The following is a 25,949-nucleotide window of genomic DNA, read 5'->3' on the forward strand; positions in this document are numbered from 1 at the left end:
TTATTTTTATGTTGTGGGTTGTATAGCAATGTTTGATCCAAAGTATTTATTTTAGCTTGAAATTTACAGTAGCTAGACATGGAGATGTCTACTACTGGGTTTTGAACATTAATTAAACATTTATTGCTAAATCATCTCACATTTCCCTTTATGAGTCATCATTATATTTTCTTAAAAAATTAGGTGAGGGTTTGAGAGCCATTGCTCTGAATTCTTTTTTTTATTTTTATTTTTTTGAGACAGAATCTTGCTCTGTTGCCAGGCTGGGGTGCAGTGCAGTGGTGCAATCTCAGCTCACTGCAACCTCCACCTCCTGGGTTCAAGCGATTCCCCTGCCTCAGCCTCCCAAGTAGCTGGGACTACAGGGGTGCACCACCACCCCTGGCTAACTTTTTGTATTTTAGTAGAGACAGGGTTTCACCATGTTGGCCACGATGGTCTCGATCTCCTGACCTCGTGATCTGCCGGCCTCAGCCTCCCAAAGTGCTGGGATTACAGGCGTGAGGCATCGCGCTCGGTCTGCTCTGAATTCCTCATCTCAGTGTTTCAAATAATTTTCTTACTTCCAGCTCACTTATCTGACCTGACCCTGACTTTTCTGGTAGAGCCATTTCCCCCAATTCTCCATGTGATTCAGCAACAAGATGTATTGTGACTTTTCCAAGTGTATATCTTTACCAGAATATACTTATTCACATCTTTTTCTTTTTTTTTTTTTTGAGACAGAGTCTCGCTCTGTTGCCCAGGCTGGAGTGCAGGGGTGCGATCTTGGCTCACTGCAAGCTCCACCTCTTGGGTTCACGCCATTCTCCTGCCTAGCCTGTAGCTAGGACTACAGGCGCCCGCCACCATGCCCGGCTAAGTTTTTGTATTTTTATTAGAGATGGGGTTTCACCATGTTAGCCAGGATGGTCTCGACCTCCTGACCTCATGATCCGAATGCCTCGGCCTCCCAAAATGCAGGGATTACAGGATTGAGCCACCGCACCCGGCCTTATTCACATCTTTTAAAAGCACATTTTGAGAATTCGAAATGGTCAAAAATGTCTCCCCAAAAGATAGATAAGTAAGATCCTACATCTTCCTTGACTCCCATGAGTCAACAGAGGCAATTTTCTGACATTTGCCTTTCGTTCCTTCCTCCTCTGCCCATCCTAAAGAACTTGGCCTCCACGAGCCAGAGCCCACCTACAGAGGGCTGTGTAAATGATATGCTGCTTCTATTTTCTGTGGGAACTGACTTGCATTTTGAGAACATTTGAGTAAAACTGGACCACCGTTCCACCTAGTCATGCTCATTACAACAGATCCCTGTGCAACAGGCGTCAAGGCGGAGCTTGCTTTTTCATCTGATGACGGTCTCAATTTAATTCCTTCTCCTTGTCACTAGACATGTAACAGCAATGTCACTTTAGAAAAAACAAGTCAGCTCTCTGAGCATCAGTTTCCACATATGAGTAAAAAGATTAATGCACACTCATAGGCTGTTAAAAACATTAAAGGAGATAAAGCATGATAGAACTTAAACATAAAAGTCCCTATGTAGATACTTATTTTCTCAGCATTATACAACCATCCCTGAGCAAGGATGTAAGAGAAGGCATTTGCCAGTAGACCACCAAACAGAGAAAGAAGAGGGCGAACACCAGGCATCATCGGTATTACTTACCTGATTCAAACCATTACCTATCGGGCTTCTTCTAATAAATCAAATTGTTCCTATCAGAAAGAGAGGTAGGCTGGGTGTGGTGGCTCACACCTGTAATTCCAGCACTGTTGGAGGCCGAGGCTGGTGGATCTCTTGAGGTCAGGAGCTCGAGACCATCCTGGCCAACATGGTGAAACCCCGCCTCTACTACAAATACAAAACTTAGCTGGGCGTGGTGGTGAGCACCTGTAATCCCAGCTACTCGGGAGGCTGAGGCAGGAGAACTGCTTGAACCCGGGGAGGTTGTGATGAGCCGAGATCGAGCCACTGTACTCCAGCCTGGGTGACAAGAGCGAAATTTCGTCTCAAAAAAAAGAAAAAGAAAAGAAAATTTAAAAATATTCACATTTTCCACAACTCCTCCTTCTTATCCACATAAAATATCTATATAAATTATTATTCTGTATTTGGAATAAAACACTTTAGGAAGTCCTGATACTCACTGTCAGTAATGGGATGTCTCTGTTCCACATGCTGGCATGCTCACATCTGAAGTCCCTCTTTCATTCCTGATTACACCTGGTTCTGCAAATGTTTTCAGAAATACATTGAGTTCCCAACCTAGTTCTAAGGACCCCAGACTATATTTCTTCTCTAATTCCCCAACCTTACGATGCATATGCATTTTTTCTCATTAGCATAGGATCTCCCCGTTATTATCATTCATGATTCAGGTTAAGTGCAACCTCTGCCACTACACACAGGTGTTGACAGTTACACAGATGCAAAGGCTCTGGATATCGGGCTCCAACTCCTGGAACGCTTTTTATTGGGTTAGTTTACACAAATTCTTTCAAAGTCTTGTTCTCCAACTTTCTGGTGTCTCATGGTCTTGGATTTTACACACAGAAGACTAAGGGCTGACAGTAGCATCGCAAGAAGGACCATGTTGTAAGATGGTGAGGGAGTCTGGACTTGTGTCTCCATTTGGGATACAGAGGGAGAACACAGGCCTGAGAGCTCCTTGGAAGGCGCAATGGGAGAAATTGTAAATGAGGGACGTCTCGGTCACATTGTAGAATGATATCTGCCCGTGTTCGCAGTCAAGGAAAACCCCAACTGTGTCCAACTTCTTTTCCAGGAAGAGCCTTTTCAGAGGGGGGAAGACCCAGAGGGTCCACTCGGTCCCCATCACCGACCCCGTGAGCAAGACTTTCTCTCCGGAAGCTCTGGCCGTGCTGCCCTTCACGTCTGCAGAGCCGTGGTATACGCCCACTTGCCACCTGGTTGCCTTTCCCACGTCCACCTCCCAGTAGTGCCTCCCTGAGGTGAAGCTCTCCGCAGCCAGCACCATGGCACTGAAATCCAATCTTTCTGGGTTGCCAGCCCCATCCTGCTGCCCATGTCTCAATCTCATAGTTCTCAGGTCCTCAGATAGTGCCAGGCAGGGATGAGCTGTTTCAGGATCCAATGTTAAATGTCCTACCAGGAGAGAAAACCCTCATTAACCTAGGAGTTCACCAATGCCAATGCCAGAGACATGATTTCTAACACGCCTGGGCTTCCCACTGAGTGGGCACAAGTCCCAGGCCCAGATACGGGAGAGGCAATTTGGGAGGGTCCAGGAAAAGGAACTGCTGAACTTCAATATGGACCTCATGGAGGAAAAAGTCCATAAGATATGGAAAGGGACACAGTCTACCTGAGCAGGAAGAATAAAACAAAGACGAATGAGCTAAGGAAGGTTTAGAAACACCTTCACCCAATGTGGTGCGGTGGCTCACGAGGTCAGGAGTTCAAGACCAGCCTGGTCAAGATGGTGAAACCCTGTCTCTACTAAAAAAATACAAAAATTAGCCGAGTGTGGTGGCAGGCGCCTGTAATCCCAGCTACTCATGAGGCTGAGGCAGAAAATTGCTTGAACTCAGGAGGCGGAGATTGCAGTGAGCCGAGATCACACCACTGCACTCCAGCCTGGGCGACAAAGCAAGACTCCATCTCAAAACAAACACACAAACAAACAAAAAACACCTTCACCCCAGAGGCTGTCAAACTGTCCTGGTGCCAAGTTCCACCCAGATATCACTTGGGGCCCAACCCTGGTCTTCTAGATCTCCAAGCCTGGAGCGGCCGCAGGAGTCGGCCAGCAGCAACTCATTCGTGGCCCTCCCAATGCCGTACTCTACACATCTTAAATATCCCCACAGGGTGACATAGAGGCCTGGAAATTGCTGACAACAGGCCCTGGACATCAGGCAGTACATCAGAGAATTTATCAGCGGAGGATGGAACACCTGTGTGGACCCTCCAGAAACTCCTGCTGAGAACACGCAGGCTCAATGAGTTCCTCACACCTGCATGAATACATCTTCTTCCTGTCTCTGACTGTTCCTCTCATCTCTTTCTGCCCAGCCTCTAACTATTGTGATCTTTCAGGGCTTGGTCCTGGGACTTCTTCTTTCAAGCAGTATATTCTCCTTCACTGCCCCCAGGTAACTGTGCGTAGCTTCAGTTTTAAACACTTCTCTGTGTTTGTGACTCACTCCATAAGCAGCTAAATACCAGTTGGAAAAAACACAGGAATTTCAAACATAATACACCCAAAATGGAACTTCAACACCAGCCCTCTGCAGTCTCTACTTCTCAGTTCACAGCTCCCTCACTGCTTCAGTTGTCTAAGCCATAAACCTGGAAGGCCTTTATTTCCTACTTTCTGTAACGTGGAATCCAGCTTAATTTCTATTATTTGACTGAAGTAAATTTAATGAACTTAAATCTCTGAATTTGAAGCCCAATTCACATTATTAGGGTGGTCTCAACAGCTACACGTCTTGAACTTTAAAAAAATTGTCTGAGACTCTCAGTATTTCCAGGAGACTGGCAGAAACACATGCAAATTATCTCTGGAAAAACGCACAGCTGTGGCTGGGCACCGTGGCTCACGCTTGTAATCCCAGCACTTTAGGAGGCCGAGGAGGACGGATCACTTGAGGCCAGGACTTCGAGACCAGCCCGGTGAAACCCCATCTCTACTAAAATTACAAAAATCAGCCAGGCCTGGTGGCGGCCTGTAATCCCAGCTACTCAGGAGGGTGAGGCAGGAGCATCGCTTGCATCTGGGAGGCAGAGGTTGCAGTGAGCCGAGATCATGCCACTGCACTCCAGCCTGAGCAACAGAGCGAGGCTCATCTCAAAAACAAAAACAAAAAAGGTTGAAGAAGAAACAACAGGAATATCTCAAGAGAAAAAGAACTTGATAAATTCAACACTGATTCATAAAAATTCTTAGTAAACCAGAAATAAAGGGGGACATCCTCAATTTGATGAAAGGCAGCCATTAAAAAAAACTATAGCTAGGGCCAGGTGCGGTGGCTCACGCCTTTAATCCCAGCACTTTGGGAACCCGAGGCAGGCAGATCACGAGGTTGGGAGTTCGAGACCAGCCTGACCAACAGAGTGAAACCCCGTATCTACTAAAAATACAAAAATTAGCTGAGTGTGGTGGCACTCAGTAGTCCCAGCTACTCGGGAGGTTGAGGCAGGAGAATCGTTTGAATCTGGGAGGAGGAGGTTGCAGTGAGCTGAGGTTTCGCCATTGCACTCCAGCCTGGGTGACAGAGCCAGACAGCATCTCAAAACAAAAACAAAAACAAAAACAAAAAACACAAACAACAACAAAAAGCCCTATAGCTGTATCAGAATTTAGAGTGAAAAGACTTAATGTTTTCTTTCTTCCTAAGATCGAGAATAAGCAAGTGTCCACTCTCACCACTTCTATTCAAGACACTGCAGGTCTGAGCCAGTATAATAAGGCAAGAAAAATTCAGAAAAGGCTTACAGACTGGAAAGGCAGAAATAAAGCTATCTATACTCATATACTGCATGACTTTGTAGAAAATCCCGAAGGATCTATTTATAGAAATCCACTGTCTAATGAGTGAGTTTTGCATAGTTATAGGGTACAAATGTCAATATATATAAAACAATTCCATTTCTATATACTTGTAATGAACTAGAAATGAATGAAATGTCAATTAGAAATTGATATTTTAAAATACCTTTTACAGTGGCTGTAAAAAACATAAAATACTTAGGGATACATCTCCAAATACATATAACATTTTATGCTGAAAGTGACAAAACACTGATGAGAGAAATCGAAGACCTAAATGAATGGAGATATTTTGTATTCCTGGACTGAAAGCACTAAATGTTGTCAAGATGTCAATTCTCCCCAAATTGATCAACGGATTCAATGGGATATGAATAAAAATCCCAGCGGTCCATTTTGAAGAAGCCAACAAGCTGATTTCAAAATTTATGTGGAAAAGCAAACAACCTACGGTAGCCAAAACTATTCCGAAAAAGAATAAATTTGGAGAATGCACAGTACCTGCTTTCAAGACTTCCTACAGAGTTATCAATTAAGCCAATGTGCTATTGGCAAAGGGAGAGTCAACCATCAATAGACCTATTAGAGTCACAAATAGACGTGATCACATATACCAGTTGATTTTCAACAAAGGGGCCAAGTAAATTGAATGGACAAAGGTAGTGTTTTCAACAAATGAAACTGGAACAAATGGATACATGTGAGTCAAAAAATAAAAATAGAAGGTGGGGGGAGGAGAGGGTTTGCACCATTCTGTGAACTGTATACAGACATTAACTCTCTGTGGTTCATAGGCCACAATGTAAAACCGAAAACCAGAAAACTTTTGGAAGGAAATCTTTGTTGGCTTTGGCAAAATTTCTTAAATAAGACACAAAAAGCAGAAGTCTTAAAAGAAAAAACTTGATAAATTGAACTTCATCAAAATGCAAAACCTCTACACTTCAAAAGACAGTATTAGGAAAATGAGAATATAAACCATGCTGGGAGGAAATATTTGCAAAATGTATCTGATAAATGAATGCTAAACAGAACATATACAGAAATTATAAAACTCAAGAAACATACAACCCAATTTAGACAAGGGGTTTGTACATGTATTTCACCAGAGCTGAGATAGAGGGAAAACAAACACGTGAAAATTATGCTCAGCATCATTAGTCATTCTGGAAATGCAAATTAAAATGAGATACCACTACCCATCTATCGGGTCGGATGTAGTAAAACAAACTGACAATACCAAACCCTGGTGAGAATACAGAGCAACTGAATCTTTCGCACGTTATTGGTGGGAAGGCAAAATGGCACAGGCAGTTTGGAAAACAAGTTTGGCAATCCCACCCTTAGACAGTCAATCAAGAACTATGAAGCTGTGCCCACACAAAAATCTGCTGCTAATATTTACAGCACAGAGCTGGAAACAACCCATGTCCATAGAATTGCAAAAGGATAAGTAAATTATGGTATATTTATACAATGGAATATTATCAACAATAAAAAGGAACAAACAACTGATACATGAAGCAGCCTGGACGTTCTATATGTCAACTGCAGTATGCTGTCAGCCTCGAAAGGCCACACACTGTAGGATTCCATCGATAGGACACTCTGGGAAAGGCAAAGCTATAAGGACAGGAGATATAAACCCTTTGTTATACATGCTGAATTTCTTGCCCAGAAGTTTTAAATTTTTAAGCAGTGGAATCTGCCTGCAATCATGTTTCATGGCTGGGGAACTGGTAAAGAATCTGCAGCCAGGCGTGGTGGCTCACGCCTGTAATCCCAGCACTTTGGGAGCCCAAGGCGCGCGGATCACCTGAGATCAGGAGTTCAAGACCATCCTGACCAACATGGTAAGACCTCGTTTCTACTATAAATACAAAAAGTTAGCCAGGTGTGGTGGTGCATGCCTGTAATCCCAGCTACTTGGGAGGCCGAGGCAGGAGAATCACTTGAACCCAGGAGGGGGAGGTTGCAGTGAGCCAAGATCGCACCACTGCACTCCAGCCCAGGCAAAGTAAAACTCTGTCTCAAAAAAAAAAAAAAAAAAAAGATTTTGCATGGGAAGAGCTTTCATATGAGCTCATACAGTTATTTTTTTGATCCTTATCTAATATGTATAACATATTAAGCTCTCCAGTCTCCTAAAATTTTTATTTATTTATTTATTTATTTATTTATTTACTTATTTATTTATTTATTTATTTATTTTAAGACAGAGTCTCATTCTGTTGCCCAGGCTGGGGTGCAGTGGTGTGATCTCAGCTCACTGCAATCTCCACCTCCTGGGTTCAAGCAATTCTCCCACCTCAGCCACTCAAGTAGCAGGGACTACAGGCACGCGCCACCACAACTGGCTAATTTTCGTATTTTTTGTAGAGATGGGATTTCACCATGTTGGTTAGGCTGGTCTCGAACTCCTGGCCTTAAGCAAACTGCCCGCCTTGGCCTCCCAAAGTGCTGGGATTACAGGAGTGACCCACTGTGCCGGCCTAAAATTTTTAAACTACTGGAATTTGTTTTCATTTATGGCAGGATGGTCACCTGATTCTCAAATGCAGAACAGTGCCCTGTGAGTATTCACATGTGTCAACTTACTCTGGAGTACTCTGAACATGCTGCTGAGTCCTCTTATGTGGCATAAACTCAGGTCTGTGATACGAGCGGGCTCCAGATGCTCAAGCAGCAGTGACTTGCTCCTGAAGAGAAAGGACAGCCTCAGTCATCTGCACAGACCACAGGCCCCTTAGTCTACTGGATGGATCCCATTACATCCTACCAGCAAATGCAATCTCCCTATCTCAATCAACATCTTACTGGACTCTGATTCTCACCCAATTGTATCCAAAATGAAAACTCACCTTTCTAAAGAGTATTTTGCATTCTAAGGGAAAGAAAAGAGACCAGGTTACTACTGGGTTTTTGAGCTGTTTTTGCAATCTGTGCCCAGGAAAATATCCTCTTACAATGAACTCAATTTCCATGTTATTTCTTCAGCCTCATAATGCTAGTTATCAGATGAACAAATTCTAACATGGAAATAGAAAAAGTCAGAAAAATGCATGAAATCATTTTGTCGTAGTCCCAAGGGAAAGGTTTTCTATCCCTCACCCCAGCCATCTTACTCGGAGCCATCATTTCTCAGTCTTCAGACGGGAGCATCTATCTGCTTTCCATGCAGGGGGTGGCCAGAGTTCAGCAGGTGAAGGGGCCACTGGCTGGGAGGGCAGTGGGAGCCAGGCAGAGCCACACCTGCCTGCACGCTCAAGAACTGAGCTGCTTCCTAAGGATTTACCTGCAGACGCTTTCCAGAAGAGTGCATTCACTTGCAATTATAAGCCCAGGAGAGGGACATGGACAGTCTTAAAAAGATAGTAAGGCCAGGCGCGGTGGCTCATGCCTGTAATCCCAGCACTTTGGGAGGCCAAGGTGGGCGTATAACCTGAGGTCAGGAGTTTAAGACCAGAGTGACCAACATGGTGAAATCCCATTTCTACTAAAAATACAAAAATTAGCTGGACATGGTGGTGGGCGTCTATAATCCCAACTACTCGGGAGGCTGAGGCAGGAGAATCGCTTGAACCGGGGAGGCGGAGGTTACAGTGAGCCGAAATTGCGCCACTGCTCCAGCCTGGGAGATAGAGCGAGACTCCGTCTCGGGGAAAAAAAAAAAAAAAAGGTAACCCACTTTCTGAAAGGCAACGTATGTTACTATACAAAATTCAAAATATGCAATACTTACCATAGACTGAGTAGCTTCTGCACAGCAGAAATTCATTTCTCGCAGTTCTGGAGGCCGAATTTCAAGATCAAGGCACTGGCAGATTCAGTGTCCGGTGAGGGCTCCATCCCTCCTAGGTAGCCTCCATCTCCAGCCTCACAAGCTGATGGGGTGAGGTCTTCCTCGGCCTCTTTTGTAAGAGCCCTAATCCCATTCACAGGGGCTCTGCCCCCAGGCCCCACTCACTACCCAAAGGCCCCACCTCCCAATATCATCGCCTTGGGGGAGAGGATTTCAACATATATATTTTGGAGGGACACAAACATTCAGACCATAGCAGATAATCTCACCCTTGTTTCAAGATTATCACAGATGACTATATATTTATTAATTTTTTGCCAGAAAGTCTGTGAATGTTAGCAACCACACATGTATATGTGTGTGTATATATACTTATTATCCAAAGATCAAACAAAAAGAAGTCTGCATCTTTTTCACTTAATGAGTGCTTGAAATACTATGTTAGTGCCTATAGAGCTGTTTTATTCTTTATGATTACAGAATATTTCATTGCATGGAGGTATTAACCACACTGTGTCACATCTCAACCCTAACTTACTGCTGATAATTTTAAGGTGAGAATTCATCTCATGAAGCAGCTCCACACTATCCCACAAAGCTATGACCATTCCTAAAGCTTTTGGCAGCTGAAAGAAAGTCATGTAGCCTTCTTTTGTGGTTGAAGATCATTGGATATTGTGTTCTGGCAGCAACCCCTAATGAGTACTGTCCACTTCTCATTTCTCAAATACTGGAATGAATTTTATTTTCTTTTTCCCAGCATCTTACCTTGAGCAATGCTAAGGCTCCTTCCCCACACTTTTTCTCAAGCTCCACGATGAGCTTTCGGAGGCTGTGGACCTGTTCAGAAGCCCTGGCTTCACTCTCCTTCAGTTTCTCCATGTTCTCTCTCCCCACACGGCCCAGTCTCTGCAGAAGCATCTCTTCGTTACTATTCAACAACCTCAAGTTCAGGAACAAGAGTTCGGTAACTTCTCCTATAGATTAATTCAACCATGTTTTTAAAAACCTGCTTTTCGGTTGGGCGCAGTGGCTCACGCCTGTAATCCCAGCACTTTGGGTGGCCAAGGCCGGCGGATCATGAGGTCAGGGTTTGAGACCAGCCTGGCCAACATGGTGAAACCCGGTCTCCACTAAAAGTACAAAAATTAGCCAGGCATGGTGGTGGGTGCCTGTAATCCCAGCTACTCAGGAGGCTGAGGCAGGAGAATCACTTGAACCTGGGAGGCAGACGTTGCAGTGAGCCAAGATCGTGCCACTGCACTCCAGCCTGAACGACAGAGCAAGGCTCCATCTCAAAAAAAAAAACCAAAACCAAAACCAAAACCAAAAAAAAAAAACCCTGCTTTTCTGCCTGCTACCCCAGGAACAGACATAATTAGGCAAGGCCATGATATTCTTCTGCTGAAGCAGGATTCCTCTCAAGAGACAGTTGATTCTTTGCCCCCTATTATGTATGTTTAAGCCGATACAGATGTGTGTGCCCACAGCCCTTACTCACATTAATATGCACCTAAAACATTTCATGTTTTTTCTGTGGCTGTTTGTTCAGAAGGTTCCCTATTTTTTCATTAACTTGAAATCAATTAAAATTAAGGTATATAGATTAACTAATAAGAAATAAATAATTATGTTACTGATATCAATTTTCTTTTTATCCTTCCAAGTATACTTTACATAGGTAGTTCCATACGCAACATGAGTATGTTATTTAGGGGGAAAAAACATAAACATAAGTGATAGTTTATTATATTTGATTACTAATCTGACAACTTACTTTATTCTTGGAGAACATTCCTTATTCATATACACAGAGCCATGACATCATCTTAACATGCTGAAGAGTATTCTTCCATGTATGTATGGAGCACATTTTGTGAGTCTTCTACTGACAAATACAGGGTGTTTCTAACCTCTTGCTATGAATGTTATAATTGTAACATCTGCTGCTCATCAACTGCTTAACATGAACAAGACACGATTTAATAAGCTTTAGCAGATTATCTCACTCAAATCTCACAATAATTTCATAAATTAGGGGTCATTGTTACATCCAGTTTACAGCTAAAGGAACCAAGTCAAAGGTTAAGCAGCAGGTCGTAGGCCACCCAGGAGCCAGTAAACAGCTGGCTCAGATAGGAACTCCATTCATCCGGCTTCAAAGGTGAATTCTAGGCCGGGCGCGGTGGCTCACGCCTGTAATCCCAGCACTTTGGGAGGCTGAGGCGGGTGGATCATGAGGTCAGGAGATCGAGACCATCCTGGCTAACACGGTGAAACCCCGTCTCTACTAAATATACAAAAAATTAGCTGGGCGTAGTGGCGGGCACCTGTAATCCCAGCTACTGGGAGGCTGAGGCAGGAGAATGGCGTGAACCCGGGAGGCGAAGCTTGCAGTGAGCTGAGATCGCGCCACCGCACTCCAGCCTGGAGACAGAGCCACACTCCGTCTCAAAAAAAAGAAAGGTGAATTCTAAACCATGGCTCTAAACTGAAACTCAGTTTCAGTGTTGCCTTACCCAGGTGTCTTTTTCTATGTGTGTAAGTATATTTGAAGCATAATACAGTAATATGTGTACAAATACATTTATAGGTATATTGTGCTTTATTTATGTCTTTTTATATGCATGTCAAGATAAATTCATAGAAATGGAGTTGCCAGGTAGGTATATAATTCATTTAATACATGTGTGGTTGTCACTGGCTATGTTATTTTGGAATTGACATAATGTTTAGCTCTTCTTTTTCTCATTTCTCAAATATGAGAATGTTGTTTTCAACATCTCACCTGTAGCATTTCCTGGAACATCTCCTCTAGCTCGGTGGCAAGCTTGATCACTTGATTCAGAAGGGTTTCTCTCAAGTTCAAGTCAGATATGCATTCCTGCTGTCTCTGGAGATTCTGCTCACACTCTTCATTCAACAACCGGAGTCTCATCCTATACTCAGACTCAATCATCTTTTTAAAATTTTGTTCCTCTTCCTTCCTCATATAGACATGATAGACTTCAGGTTAAACATGATAGACTAACAACACACACACACGTCATAATAGATAGATATCTATATCTATAGATAGATATATATATCTTACACTGACCACAATGTATTCTTTCCATCTCTAACCCCAATATAAAGACAAGGAAGGCTGGGCGCAGTGGCTCACGCCTGCAATCCCAGCACTTTGGGAGGCCAAAGTGGGCGGATCACGAGGTCAGAGATCGAGACCATACTGGCCAGCATGGTGAAACCCCATCTCTACTAAAAATACAAAAATTAGCTGGGCGTGGTGGCGGGCACCCATAATCCCAGCTACTCGGGAGGCTAAGGCAGGAGAATCGCTTGAACCTGGGAGGTGGAGGTTGCAGTGAGCAGAGATTACGCCACTGCACTCCAGCCTGGCAACAGAGCTAGACTCTGTCTCAAAAAAACAAACAAACAAAAAAAGACGAGGAAATGTAAAGTACAGAAGAAAAGGAATAAACCCAAAGGAGAAATAGAATTTGAGTCAACATCAGCCAAGACATCAACACAATTTTAGAACATAAAATGCAGATGAAGAAATGTTCATCAATGAATTGGCTGGGCGCAGTGGCTCACGCCTGTAATCCCAGCACTTTGGGAGGCCGAGGCAGGCGGATCATGAGGTCAGGAGATCGAGACCAATCCTGGCTAACACGGTGAAACCCCGTCTCTACTAAAAATACAAAAAATTAGCCGGGCGTGGTGGCGGGCGCCTGTAGTCCCAGCTACTCGGGAGGCTGAGGCAGGAGAATGGCGTGAACCCGGGAGGCGGAGCTTGCAGTGAGCCGAGATGGCGCCACTGCACTCCAGCCTGGGCGACAGTGCGAGACTCCGTCTTAAAAAAAAAAAAAAAAAAAAAAAAAAAGAAATGTTCATCAATAAGGAAAAACTAAGGAAGCTACAGCCTCTGTCAACACAGAGGAGGAGACCAGGACATTGGAAAAGGGCCAATGGGATTTGCTGATGCTTGGGTAAGAGTTGTGGGGAAAAAAGGAGTCATGAATGAAAGACACCGAAAATTTTAGACTAAGCAACTGGAAGAATGGAATTACCAAAATATATAGAGAGAATCTATGGAAAGGCTGGATTCCAGAAGTGAGGAGTGTGTGTTAGTTCGGGATGTGATGAATTTGATTAGTCAATTAGACATCCAAGTAAAGATAGTAAGTATGAAATTGGACACGAAGCCTACTACCATTTGGAAATCTGAGCTAGGGATATATATTTGAAAGTAGTCATCTTAGAGATGCTTAAATAGCATCTCTATTAAGCTATTTAAGATTCAGTGAAATTGTCCGGGCTCACGTCTGTAATCCCAGCACTTTGGGAGGCCAAGGCAGGTGGATCATGAGGTCAGCAGTTCGAGACCAGCCTGACCAACATGGTGAAACCCCGTCTCTACTAAAAATAAAAAAATTAGCCAGGCATGATGACGGGCCCCTGTAATGTCAGCTACCTGGGAGACTAAGGCAGGAGAATTGCTTGAACCCGGGAGGCGGAGGTTGCAGTGAGCCGAGATCGCGTCACTGAACTCTAGCCTGGGCAACAAGAACAAAACTCCATCTCAAAAAAAAAAAAAGATTCAATGAAATCAAGATTTATCAAGAACCTGACCACTTCTCACCACTGCTCTACCTGTCCCCCAGCTCACCATCATCTCTCCCTAATTATTGCAAGTCCCTTTGCACGTCTCTCCACCTCTGCTTTTACTATCTTGGTTTTTTTTTTTTTTTTTTTTGAGACGGAGTCTCGCTCTGTCGCCCAGGCTGGAGTGCAGTGGCGCGATCTCGGCTCACTGCAAGCTCCGCCTCCAGGGTTCATGCCATTCTCCTGCCTCAGCCGCCTGAGTAGCTGGGACTACAGGTGCCTGCCACCGCACCCGATTTTTTAGTAGAGACGGGGTTTCACCGTGTTAGCCAGGATGGTCTCGATCTCCTGACCTCGTGATCCGCCCGCCTCAGCCTCCCAAAGTGCTGGGATTACAGGCGTGAGCCACCACGACCAGCCTGCTTTTACTATCTTAATGTCTATTTTCATTTGGCAGCTAGCATGTTTCTATGAAAATGGAAGTTAAATCATGTCAGCCTTCTGTTCGAAACCTTCCAGTGGTTTTGAACCTTGTATTTCACTGAAGGCTGCCACCCTAAATGACTGACCGCCTTCTTCTGATCTCATCACCTACAGCCCCCGTTTCCTTACACAGCTCCAGCCAGATACACGGCAGCCTCCAGGCCTTTCCTCTGCCTAGAATATTCCTCCCCAAGAAAACTGCATGGCCCAATCCCCCACCTCCTTCAGTGCCACCTTCTGAATAACAAGGTTCTGATCACTTTATTTAAAAGCTCACTCCATTGCTTCCTTTCTCACTTAAAAAACTTTTTTTTAAACACTTCCCAGGTAACATACTATACATTAAACTTATTTTGTTTATATCCACTAGAATGCAAGTTCCACGAAAGCAGAACTGGTTTTTTTTTTGTTTTCCATTGGTGAGCCCCTAGCACCTTGCATAGTCCCTGGCAAACAGTGGGATCTCAGTATTTGCTGAACACATGGTACTTGGAACTGAAAAAGAAGGGGGATCAATTGAAAAATCCTTACCTAGCCAGGCAATTCTCCTCCACTATCTTCCCTAAGTAGGCATTTATTTCCTTTAAAAATTGAGGGGGAGAGAAAAGACCCAGAATCGGGGATACCTTGCACAGAATAGGATTAAGTATGAAGATACAGGCTGAAATTAGAAGTGAAATATGCCTAACAGGTGGTGAACCCTCAAATCTGAATAGCTATTCTCAAATTGCTCTTTAAAGGGTTTTAGAATTTATGTGGCAACCAGAAGTACAAGAGATGCTCATTCTCCTATGTCATTGTTATAAACGGTGTCGTTAATCTTTTTGATCATTGCAAATAGCATTGCAAATGCCATTTTACTCACCATATAATTTGTATTTCTCTTACCACGAACAAAGTTCAAATTCTTTCAATGTATTTAAAATATATTTAGTTTCTTTTCTGCAAACTCTTATTTGATCGTTTTTTAAAATTAAATTTCTAGTCTTTTCCTTACTGACTTTTTTTATTTTTATTTTTTTTGAGATGGAGTCTTGCTCTGTGGCCTAGGCTGGAGTCCAGCAGTGTGATCTCGGCTCACTGCAACCTCTGCCTCCCAGTTCAAGCGATTCTCCTGCCTCAGCCTCCCGAGTAGCTGGGATTACAGGCTCGTGCAACCACACCCAGCTAATTTTTGTATTTTTAGTAGAGATGGGGTTTCACCGTGTTGGCCAGGGTGGTCTCAAACTCCTGACCTCAAGTGATCCGCCCTCCTCAGCTTCCCAAAGTGCTGGGATTACAGGCGTGAGCCACCACACCCAGCTTCTTACTGACTTTAAAGAGCTTTTTATACATTAAGATATTAGCACTTTTCCTTCCTATAGATTTCACATTTTTCCTGCTTTGTGATTTGTCTTTTGACTTTGTTTATGATACACTATTTTCTAACAACATTACTGGTAATTTTCCCCCAAGAATCAAGATAAGCACTCACTGACCTGAATCATCGCCATTCTTTCTTGCTCATCAGTCAATACGCTTTTAGCTGCTTCAAGTTTCTCCCTCGATGTGTTCAATATTTCCTGGAATAACTTCTATAGAGAAAGCACAGAATTCCAGGTGAGATCATTGCTTTAGAACAGTTGGATTCCTGACCTTAAACAGCCAACAACTCTGAGTATATATTTTCTTAGCCTTTAGGTTGAAGGTTCAACGAACTTATCTAATATTCTGTAATAAACATCAACTAAGGTAATGGTTTTGGAGGACCAGAATGTCTGTCCATTTCATCCATATAGGAGTTGGCCAGAGTGTTTTGGGATTTGCGTGAGTGACTCTTACCCTGTAATTCTCAGCAGCCTCTTGTATCCCACACACCATGTGATGTTTGTGCTCCTGGGACTGGAAGCATTTGCTGCAGAGTGTGATTTGGTCAGCATCACAGAACAGCCGTGTTGGTTCCAGGTGTGTTTCACAATAGGCATCTTCTGTGATGTGCTGTAACTCAGGGCTGAGCCTTTTGGACATCCTGGTAGGGGTCCCTAGTTGAAGACTGGACTGTATGCTTCTACTGAGGTATCTCCCTGCACTGTGAATGAGAAAAAATGGTGGCTTCCTTTGTTTTCTGGAGCAGGCACACACACTTGGCAACTTCAGGGTCCACGAAGATCCAAGGAAGTAAGTCCACGCAGACAGAGCGGACTCCTCAAATCCAACAAATTTCTGGCAGCTGCCTGCTTGGGGAAAAGACAGAGTTAGGCGAGTGTTCTAAGACCAGCGGGTTTCCCTCAGGTCTTCTTACAATCTTGAGCAATAGGCTGAAAATTAATTACAAGGAACAGTACTCACTTATGAGTCATTCAGGGGAAAACAGTGCTCAAAAGGCATCGCGCTAATTACTGAAGGAACTTCAGGACTAGAGTGAGGTGACAGAGTAGGAAAGAGGTTCGTTGATAGAATTACAGAAAAAAACCACAAGTATCTGAAAAAGTTATTAAAATACTTTCCCTTTGAGAGACAGGGTCTTGCTCTGTTGCCCAGTCTGGAGTACAGTGGCGTGACCACGGCTCACTGCAGCCTCTGGAACTCCCAGGCTCCAGCGATCCTCCCACCTCAGCTTCCGGAGTAGCTGGGACTGCAGGCGCGAGCCACCACTGGCGGCTCAAAACACATGCAACAGAAGGAATGGGGAAGCAAATAAGGGAAAACAGCTCCTCTTTTATTTTTTGAGACGGAGTCTCGCTCTGTCGCCCAGGCTGGAGTGCGGGGGTGCGATCTCGGCTCACTGCAAGCTCCGCCTCCCGGGTTCCCGCCATTCTCCTGCCTCAGCCTCCCGAGTAGCTGGGACTACAGGCGCCCGCCACCACGCCCGGCTAATTTTTTGTATTTTTAGTAGAGACGGGGTTTCACCGTGTTAGCCAGGGTTGTCTCGATGTGCTGACCTCGTGATTCGCCCGCCTCGGCCTCCCAAAGTGCTGGGATTACAGGCGTGAGCCACCGCGCCCGGCCGAAAACGGCTCTTCTAAGAAGCCATCAGTTAAAGAGATTTGCAAAACAGTGAAGCCAAAGCCACTCTTCTCAATAATTGTTTCCGAAATAAAATTTCAGGAGTGACGTGACGCGCTGCCCGCGGTCTGGCCGTGAGCGCCCTCGCTCCTTCCTCTTTGACTCCATCTTCGCGGTGGCGGCAGCCGGAACCGCGGTTCAGTCACCAACATGCAGTTCTTGGTCCGCGCCCCGGAGCTACACGCCCTCCAGGTGACCGGCCAGGAGACGGTCTCCCAGGTCGCGGCTCAGGCAGCGCCACTGGAGGGCCTCGCCCCGGAAGATCTATCGTGCTCCTGGCAGGCGCGCCCCTGCAGGGCGAGGCCACCCTGGACCAGGGCGAAGTGGGAGGCCCCGACTGCCCGGGAGGCCAAGTCCGTGGTTCCCCGGCCCGCGCTGGGAAAGTGACAGGTCAGACTCTTACTAAGGTGGCCAAGCGAGAAGACAGGCCGGGCTGAGCCGCGGATGCAGTACCACCGGCGCTTTGTCGACGCTGTGCCCATCTTTGGCAAGAAGAAGGGCCCCAATGTCCTTTTTAAGTCCTTTGTAATTCTGGCTTTCTCTATTAAAAAAGCCACTTAGCTCGAAAATTTTTTTTTCAGAAAAATGTTTTTGTTTTTATTATTTTATTAACTTATTTATTTATTTATTTTTGAGACAGAATCTCTGACGCCCAGGCTGGAGTGCAGTGGCACGATCTCAGCTCACTGCAACCTCCACCTCCCGGGTTCAACCGACTCTCCTGCCTCAGCCTCCCGAGTAGCTGGGACTACAGGCGCGTGAAACCACACCCAGCTAATTTTTTGTATTTTTAGTAGAGACGGGGTTTCACGGTGTTGGCCACACTGATCTCGAACTCCTGACCTCAGGTTATCCGCCCGCCTCAGCCTCACAAAGTGCTGGGATTACAGGTGTGACCCACCGTGCCTGGCTTGTTTTTATTATTTTAAATGAATAACTATAAAATGCAATTTTAAATTTCTAATACAGTAAACATAGATATTAACGCTCATAAACAAAAGCTTATTGGGATCTTCGTCAATAATGAGTGCAAAGGAGTACTGATTCCAAAAAGTTGAGAATCTTGGCCTGAAAAGGCATATTCCCCACAAATAGGACTGTGAATGAATGCATCCATAATTTTGATATGTTTTGTCAGTTTCCCAAGCACAAAAGTTGTACAAATTTGCACTCCAAGCAACAAATTAAAAAGATGTTAAACTTTTGGGTCATTGCCCACTGGCTGGGTGAGAAATAGTGTATTCATATATTTTCAACTTCCATCTGTTCTATTATTAATATGTCTAAGCCTTTTATTTTCATACGCTGAAAAACCATTTTCATTTCTTTTGCTGCGAACTCTATGTTCAAGCCTCTCTGTTTATTCCACCAGGTTTGGCCTTTTTGGAGGGAGGGTCAATTTTAAGAGACAGTTATAGGTCCAAGTTCCTGTAAATTGTATGAGTTGCAAATACTCCCTCCCTCCTTCCTTGTCTTTGATGCTCTCATCCTTTCTTCTGCTTAGGTCTTTGAAATCCCTGCTGGTTTTCCGTGTCTTAGGTCCCTGAACATGTCGGAGATGACTCCACTGAGTCACCAAAACAAAGAAATTCACCAACTCAAATTTTTCCCTGAGCTCTCAGCAGCAGTTAACATAGCTGACCACGCCCTTCTTCCTAGAATGTTTTCTTCTCTCATCTCTCTGCAGCTGACATTCCTCTAACTTGACTGGTCTTGTTCTCCGTGGCCTTTTCTGGTCCCACATCCTCTGAACCTGTCAATCTTGGGGTGCTTCAAGGTTGAGTTCTGGTCTCCCAGTCCTGGTCTCTCCCTAGGTAATGTTACTCGTTTTTGAAGATTTAAGTTCCACTCTCCGATTTCAATCTCCTGCCCAATTCCCAACATTTTTGCAATAGAATGTCTAAGGAGCACCCAAAATTAACATATCTAAAGCCGCTCAGGATCTCAACCCAGTGGCTGTCTTCCCCCAAACTCATTCCTTTAGAGCCACAGTTTAAGCCTTCCTTTCACCAATTCAACTATTGTTTTCCAGATTTATATTCTGTCCTGCCCTCCTCGCCAACTCCTCTCTGCTCAACCACCAGAATACTATTTTAAAACCAAAACCAAGTGAGCAGGTTTCCGGTCACTTTCTATGGCATTTAGAGTTAAGATCCAAGTGGGTAATAACCCGGTCCTATACAGTCTGGCCTCCTGCCTTCTTCTGATCTCTCTATAGCTTTCCCCCATCACTGTCAATCTAGCTGCCTCTAATTCATCACAGCCCTTCCCCCTTCCGTGGCCAACAGAGCTCTTCTCTCATATTTTTGCAATTCCGGCTGCCTCTTCTTTCTTCTCTTCAGTTCTCAGCTCAAATGTCTTCCCAAGAGAGACCTTTCCATCACTACTCAATTTGAAATACCTTCCCACTACTCATCTCCTTATTTTATTTTCTTAGTAGCGAAATGATTTTATCTTTCTATGAACAAGTTTACTTGTGGGTCACTCTCCATCCATAAGAAACTAAGTCCTTGAGATGCCCTGTGTCTACATCTGACATACTCGATGCACAATAAATATTGTAAAAGACATTTTATGTTAAACCAGTAAAAATTGAAGGTGTAACGAGAGAGGGACAGAGACTAAATATTTTTACAGAAACAGCAAAGGAAAATTGACGAATTAAGTCCCCAGCATGTTGTCTACCCTTATTTTGTTTCTCCTAATATTTTTCTTCAGGCTTTTTCCTGATAACACACAGATACACACACACACGCACACATAGATTCTAAGATCAAGTTTAGAAATCTAAAGAAACAATTATTAAGAAAATGATCTATAGAGAAAATCTCACTTACTTTCTTTGTAGCAATCCTGGGTATTTCCTTTTTTTTTTTTTTTTGAGACAGGGTCTTGCTCTGTCACCCAGGCTGGAATGCAGTGGCGCGATCTCGGCTCACTACAGCCTCGAGCTCCCAGGCTCAAGTGATTCTCCCACCTTGACCTCCTGAGTAGCTGGGATTACAGGTGCTGCACGACCACACCCGGCTAATTTTTGTATTTTTTGTAGAGACGGGGTTTCAGTATGTTTTCCAGGCTGGTCTTGAACTCCTGGGCTCAAGCGATCTGCCTGCTTCAGCCTCCCAAAGTACTGGGATTACAGGAATGAGTCACCACACTGAACCAAGGTGTTTCCTTTAGGGAAAAAGCTGGAACAGTGGAGACTGAAGAGATTTTATCTGTTCAATTCCTCCCTCAGCCCCGCCCTCACACCATCAGGAAGGCGTCTGTGAAGTTTCTTATCATATTCACACAACTAATCTCATTAGAACCACCTGAGTTTATTAAAACGCAAGCCTCTTCACAGGGTCTCTGATTCCAGAAATCTACGGTGGGGTCCGTAATTTACATTTTTAATGGACTCCCAGAAAATGCTTAATAGCCCTGACCTTGGTTGGATAAATATCTTGTTTTATCTCCAATGCCATGTACAGTGCCTAACACCTCTAGCTCCTTAAGGTTTGGGGTTTTCTTTCTTAATGAATCTAGTGTATATTGACAATTTCACAGGAAAGAAGCCTTCGAGCTAACACTCAAGACTGTGTTTGTTCCTTAGTAGAAAATAATGCCTGACTTGTTAGTTTCTAGAATGTTTGCTGGAGAAGTGTTCATTCCAGTATCTGGGGAAAGAAAAACCAAGAGTAGGGATAACTGCCTATGGAATCTGTCACAGCTGGGAGGTCAGGGAACAATCCCAGATAATTCGTATTTGATATCTGGCTTCAGTGAGGGGACTCTTCACAGCTTTCTAAGTTTTATAGTTTTGTCCCCGACGGTTTTTATTGCATCAGTCAATCAATGCCCTGCTAATCAAACCAGGGAGTTTTTTTCTTTATGCTGCTGACAGGATAATGAGAATTCTTCTCCTTTGCTTATCTGATCTTTCAGAACCTGGTTCTACCTTATGGAATCTCAATACACCGTTTCTCTTTTTCTTTTTCCTTTTTTTTTTTTTTTTAGATGAGAGTCTCACTCTGCTGCCTAGGCTGGAGTGCGGTGGAGCGATCTTGGCTCACTGCAGCCTCCGCCTCCCAGGTTCAAGCAATTTTCCCACCTCAGCCTCCCGAGTAGCTGGGATTATGGGCGCCCACCACACCCAGCTAATTTTTGTATTTTTAGTGGAGATGGGGTTTCACCATGTTGGCCAGGCTGGTCTCAAACTCCTGACCTCAGGTGACCCACCCTCCTTGGCCTCCAAAGTTCTGGCCACCGCGCCCGGCCATACACCCTTTCTCTTATCTCAGATGATTACCTACACCCACCCTCTTTTCCAAAACCCAATTCCCCACTTTCTTCAAATAGACCACATTTATTCCTGTGCCCGCCCCCTCCTCAGCCAGTCCGTCCTCCTTCACTTCTCTTATTTTTCTAATCCAATCTTCCTTTCTCTTCTAAGCCTGGGTACAGCCAACGTCTGTGAAGATCCTCACACATACTTGTTGTCAGATACTCTGTCATTTATTCTCACCATCCCTTGAGCTTTCGTAACTCTTGAGCTTACTCATCTTGACAAGAAAACTTTGTAATCTTTGAATCAAATGGAAAATAAACATCAAGCATATTGTCAGCTTTTGAAGTCTCTTAAAGCCTGTTTTAGAGTATTAAATACTTAAATAAATACTTATTAAAGCCTGTTTTACTATTAAATAAATATTTATTTATTAATAATTAAATTATTAATTCTAGAAGAGTCAATATTTTAAGATAATTCTAAAAACATTACAAAAAAGTGTGCTAAACCCTTATTTACTGTTACATGCCCCACCTGTTGCATGCTCCAACCCCGTGAGGTACATCTGCAGCTGATGAAGTAGATGACGTAGAGATTAAGTCACGGGATTAAGTAATTGACCAAGAGCACTGGGTGCAGAAAATTGAAGATATGGAATTTGAATCTGGTGCCAAATTTCATGATATTTCCTTATTATAATTATTTGTCCTTATTAAATATTAATCAAATGGCTTGACAATTTACAAAAAAGATGCCTCAAATTTGTATGACAATTTATCACGAGATGCTTTCATAGGGCTAGAGTAATCACATTACAAGGAACACAGATCATTTTAAGGTAGTTAGATTTTTCATAGGAAAACTTTTCATTAAAATAAAAATCCTGAAGAAATGTAGTTTTTTTTCACTGTCAAAGAACAAATACAATTTTGAATGAGTAAGTCATTGTTCTCATGAGTCATTTCATGAACTTATAACAGTCGTATCCCAGCCGGGCACTCTGGCTCATGCCTGTATCCCTAGCACTTTGGGTGACCGAGGCAGGCGGATCACCTGAGGTCCGGAGTTCAAGACCAGCCTGATCAACATGGAGAAACCCCATCTCTACTAAAAATACAAAATTAGCCAGGCGTGGGCACATGCCCAGCTACTCAGGAGGCTGAGGCAGGAGAATCACTTGAACCCAGGAGGTGGAGGTTGCAGTGAGCCGAGATCGCGCCACTGCACTCCAGCCTGGGCAACAAGAGCAAAGCTCTGTCTCAAAAAAAAAAAAAAATTAAGAGTCAAACATTTTGGGGGCCGGGCGCTGTGGCTCATGCCTGTAATCCCAGCACTTTGGGAGGCCGAGGCAGTTGGATCACAAGGTCAAGAGATCATGACCATCCTGGCCAACATGGGAAACCTCGTCTCTACTAAAAATACAAAAATTAGCCGGAAATTGCTTGAACCCAGGAGGCGGAAGTTGTAGTGAGCCAAGATCGTGCCACTGCACTCCAGCCTGGGCAACAGAGCAAGACTCGGTCTCAAAAAACCAGGACAAGACAAAAACAGTCCTGTCCCCTTTGTTAGCCACATCACCTTCACCACTCGCCCCAGGCTGGCATACTCTCGGCTTCTGGGTGGGATGAGTATGGCTGGTGCCAAACAAGGCTGTATTTGTTACTTTGGACCAAATCTGCGGCAGGAGACTACCACCTCCTCCCATTCCAGAAAAGAACAGCTGGAGGCAGGGGTGCGCTGGTTGTGGTCCCAGTGTTATCACTCATCTGGAAGGTGTGGCTTCTCTCTGGCTCCTTTTCTCCAAGGCTGCTCCATTAGAAGCAGGGGCTTGGCTCTCACTGGCTTACTTCCCACAGCTCTAAGAGGTCCAGAAGTCATGTTCAACTGCTTCTTCCTTGCTTAAGAAAGCATTAAAACTTAAGAATCAGGCCAGGCGCAGTGGCTCACGCCTGTAATCCCAGCACTTTGAGAGGCCGAGGCAGGCGGATCACCTGAGGTCCGGAGTTCGAGACCAGCCTGATCAACATGGAGAAACCCCGTCTCTACTAAAAATACAAAATTAGCCGGGCGTGGGCGCATGCCCAGCTACTCAGGAGGCTGAGGCAGGAGAATCACTTGAACCCAGGAGGTGGAGGTTGCAGTGAGCCGAGATCGCGCCACTGCACTCCAGCCTGGGCAACAAGAGCAAAGCTCTGTCTCAAAAAAAAAAATTAAGAGTCAAACATTATGGGGGCCGGGCGCTGTGGCTCATGCCTGTAATCCCAGCACTTTGGGAGGCCGAGGCAGTTGGATCACAAGGTCAAGAGATCAAGACCATCCTGGCCAACATGGTGAAACCTTGTCTCTACTAAAAATATAAAAATTAGCTGGGCATGGTGGCGGGCGCCCGTAATCCCAGCTACTTGGGAGGCTGAGGCAGGAGAATCGTTTGAACCCGGTAGGCAGAGGTTACAGTGAGCCGAGATCACAGCCACTGCACTCCAGCCTGGGCGACAGAGCAAGACTGTTTCAAAAAAAAAAAAAAAAAGAATCAAACATTATGGTCGACCTCATGATAGCACAGTTACCCATTTGTTGTTGTAAGTCAGTGCATGCTTATCTGAACCCAACATGTTCAGTTTGCTTGCACTCTTTTGTAAGGAAGATAATCCTCCTAACAATTCCAGCAGAATTAAGAGGTCACTTTAACCTCACCTATTACAACACCGGGACAAGCCCTATCGGTTTTCACCAGACAGAATACCCTCAGCAAAAGGAACGGGCTGGCTTTAGCTGAAATCAGTGAATCCTGAGCAAATAAACTTCGGATTTTTGCCAAAGTTCACAGGCTGAGGAAAGCATCATGTCTCATGGATGAAGTTAGACTGATGTGGGCTCTGATCCCAGCTTGGCCACACACTTGCCATGACCTGCAGCAAGCCACTGAACGCTGAGCATCACTTGCACCATGAGTCACCGTCACCATCTTTCACAAGTCTCTGAGCATTAGGAGAGGTTCGATGAAACACACGTAGGAGCAAGGAGGGTGGTAACGAGAACAGAAATTGCTCTCTGAATGAGTATGCTTCCTCTCCTCACCCAGAGTCATTCTTTTCAGCAAAGTCAAGAGCACGGCCCTCTACATAAGGGAGAGTGCAGCCAGGGTGGTGATGGAGGTGGTAGAGATGAATTATTGGCATATGGGAAATAAAGAGATCTTTGATGCCCTTTTCAGTTTCTTTTGTTTAATAATACATATATTAGTAATGTAGTAACTGCGTAATTGATATCAAGGCATATATTCAGCTTTTATTAATGTAATGTTTATCTGAAAACTTTTAGGCCACTGGTATAATTTTTTTTTTTTTTGATACTGAGTCTTGCTCTGTCACTCAGGTTGGAGTGCAGTGGCACGATCTCAGCTCACTGCAACCTCCGCCTCCTGGGTTCAAGTGATTCTCCCACCTCAGCCTCCCGAGTAGCTGAGACTACAGGTGTGCGCCACCATGCCCAGCTAATTTTTGTATTTTTAATAGAGACAGGGTTTCACCATATTGGCCAGGATTGTCTCGATCTCCTGACCTCATTATCCACCCACCTTGTCCTCCCAAGGTGCTGGGATTACAGGTGTGAGCCACTGTGCCTGGCGACTGGTATAAATTTTTAGGAAGAATTTTTTTCTGTTCCATTATAGTCAATTTCAACAATAAAGCCTCATTGTCAAGATATTAAAATCGCTGGGCATGGTGGCGCCCACCTGTAGTTCCAGCTACTTGGGCGGCTAAGGCGGGAGGATCTCAAGCCAGAGAGGTCGAGGCTGCAGTGAGCTATGATTGTGCCCCTGCACTCCAGCCTGGGTGACACAGTGATACCCTGTCCCTAAAATAAATAAGTAATAAAAATGTAACAAGATACTAAAATCTACATGCTGCTCACTATCATTGGAGGATATGCATCTTTACACCCTCCTGAAAGAAGGAGTCAAAAAGCCTGCTCCACACTTTAAAGTTATGTGATAATCTGGATACCCTTCAGGACCTGGACCTGTTTAAAAAGACTGGCATCAAATGTTGTAAGGGATTGGATCTCAGAGAAAAAAGCAGCTTTATAAATAAACTTGACCAGAAGTTATTATGCCGGCAATATTCGTTCAAACAGAAAATCTGGCCAGGGATGGTGGCTCATACCTGTAATTCCAGCACTTTGGGAGGCCAAGGTG

At 44.3% G+C, this 25,949-nt stretch overlaps 1 protein-coding gene and 1 pseudogene across 3 annotated transcripts; one reads left to right on the plus strand and one right to left on the minus strand.

Moving 5' to 3' along the window:
* Nucleotides 1-2,454: 2,454 nt before the first annotated feature.
* Nucleotides 2,455-20,728, minus strand: TRIML2 (tripartite motif family like 2). 3 transcript variants are annotated; one of them, XM_055384457.2, is made up of 9 exons: nt 20,319-20,728; nt 16,258-16,652; nt 15,915-16,010; nt 12,131-12,325; nt 10,111-10,251; nt 9,283-9,357; nt 8,402-8,424; nt 8,139-8,239; nt 2,455-3,130 (listed from the first exon to the last, which is right to left on the minus strand). In XM_055384457.2, the coding sequence occupies exons 2-9, from the start codon at nt 16,441-16,443 to the stop codon at nt 2,562-2,564; spliced, it is 1,386 nt and encodes a 461-aa protein (XP_055240432.2). In that variant the 5' UTR covers nt 16,444-16,652; nt 20,319-20,728; the 3' UTR covers nt 2,455-2,561. The 3 variants fall into 3 exon arrangements, with proteins under 3 accessions (XP_055240432.2, XP_018880650.3, XP_018880649.3); XM_019025105.4 differs by lacking the exon at nt 9,283-9,357 and having other exon boundaries at nt 16,258-16,649; nt 20,319-20,723; XM_019025104.4 differs by lacking the exon at nt 9,283-9,357 and having other exon boundaries at nt 20,319-20,723.
* Nucleotides 17,423-18,042, plus strand: LOC134758384 (ubiquitin-like FUBI-ribosomal protein eS30 fusion protein; annotated as a pseudogene).
* Nucleotides 20,729-25,949: the final 5,221 nt, after the last annotated feature.

This window comes from Gorilla gorilla, chromosome 3 (genome assembly GCF_029281585.2).
Source record: "Gorilla gorilla gorilla isolate KB3781 chromosome 3, NHGRI_mGorGor1-v2.1_pri, whole genome shotgun sequence".
Taxonomy (NCBI): domain Eukaryota; kingdom Metazoa; phylum Chordata; class Mammalia; order Primates; family Hominidae; genus Gorilla; species Gorilla gorilla.

Excerpts from the sequence above, each read along its gene's own strand:
- TRIML2 (XM_055384457.2), bottom strand. The coding sequence starts at position 16,443 with ATGTCCAAAAGGCTCAGCCCTGAGTTACAGCACATCACAGAAGATGCC. Across the intron at positions 12,326-15,914 it reads AAAGAATGGCGATGATTCAG|GAAGAGGAACAAAATTTTAA; the intron begins GTCAGTGAGTGC and ends TATATGAGGAAG. Across the intron at positions 9,358-10,110 it reads GAGCCTTAGCATTGCTCAAG|TGCCTTGATCTTGAAATTCG; the intron begins GTAAGATGCTGG and ends TGAATCTGCCAG.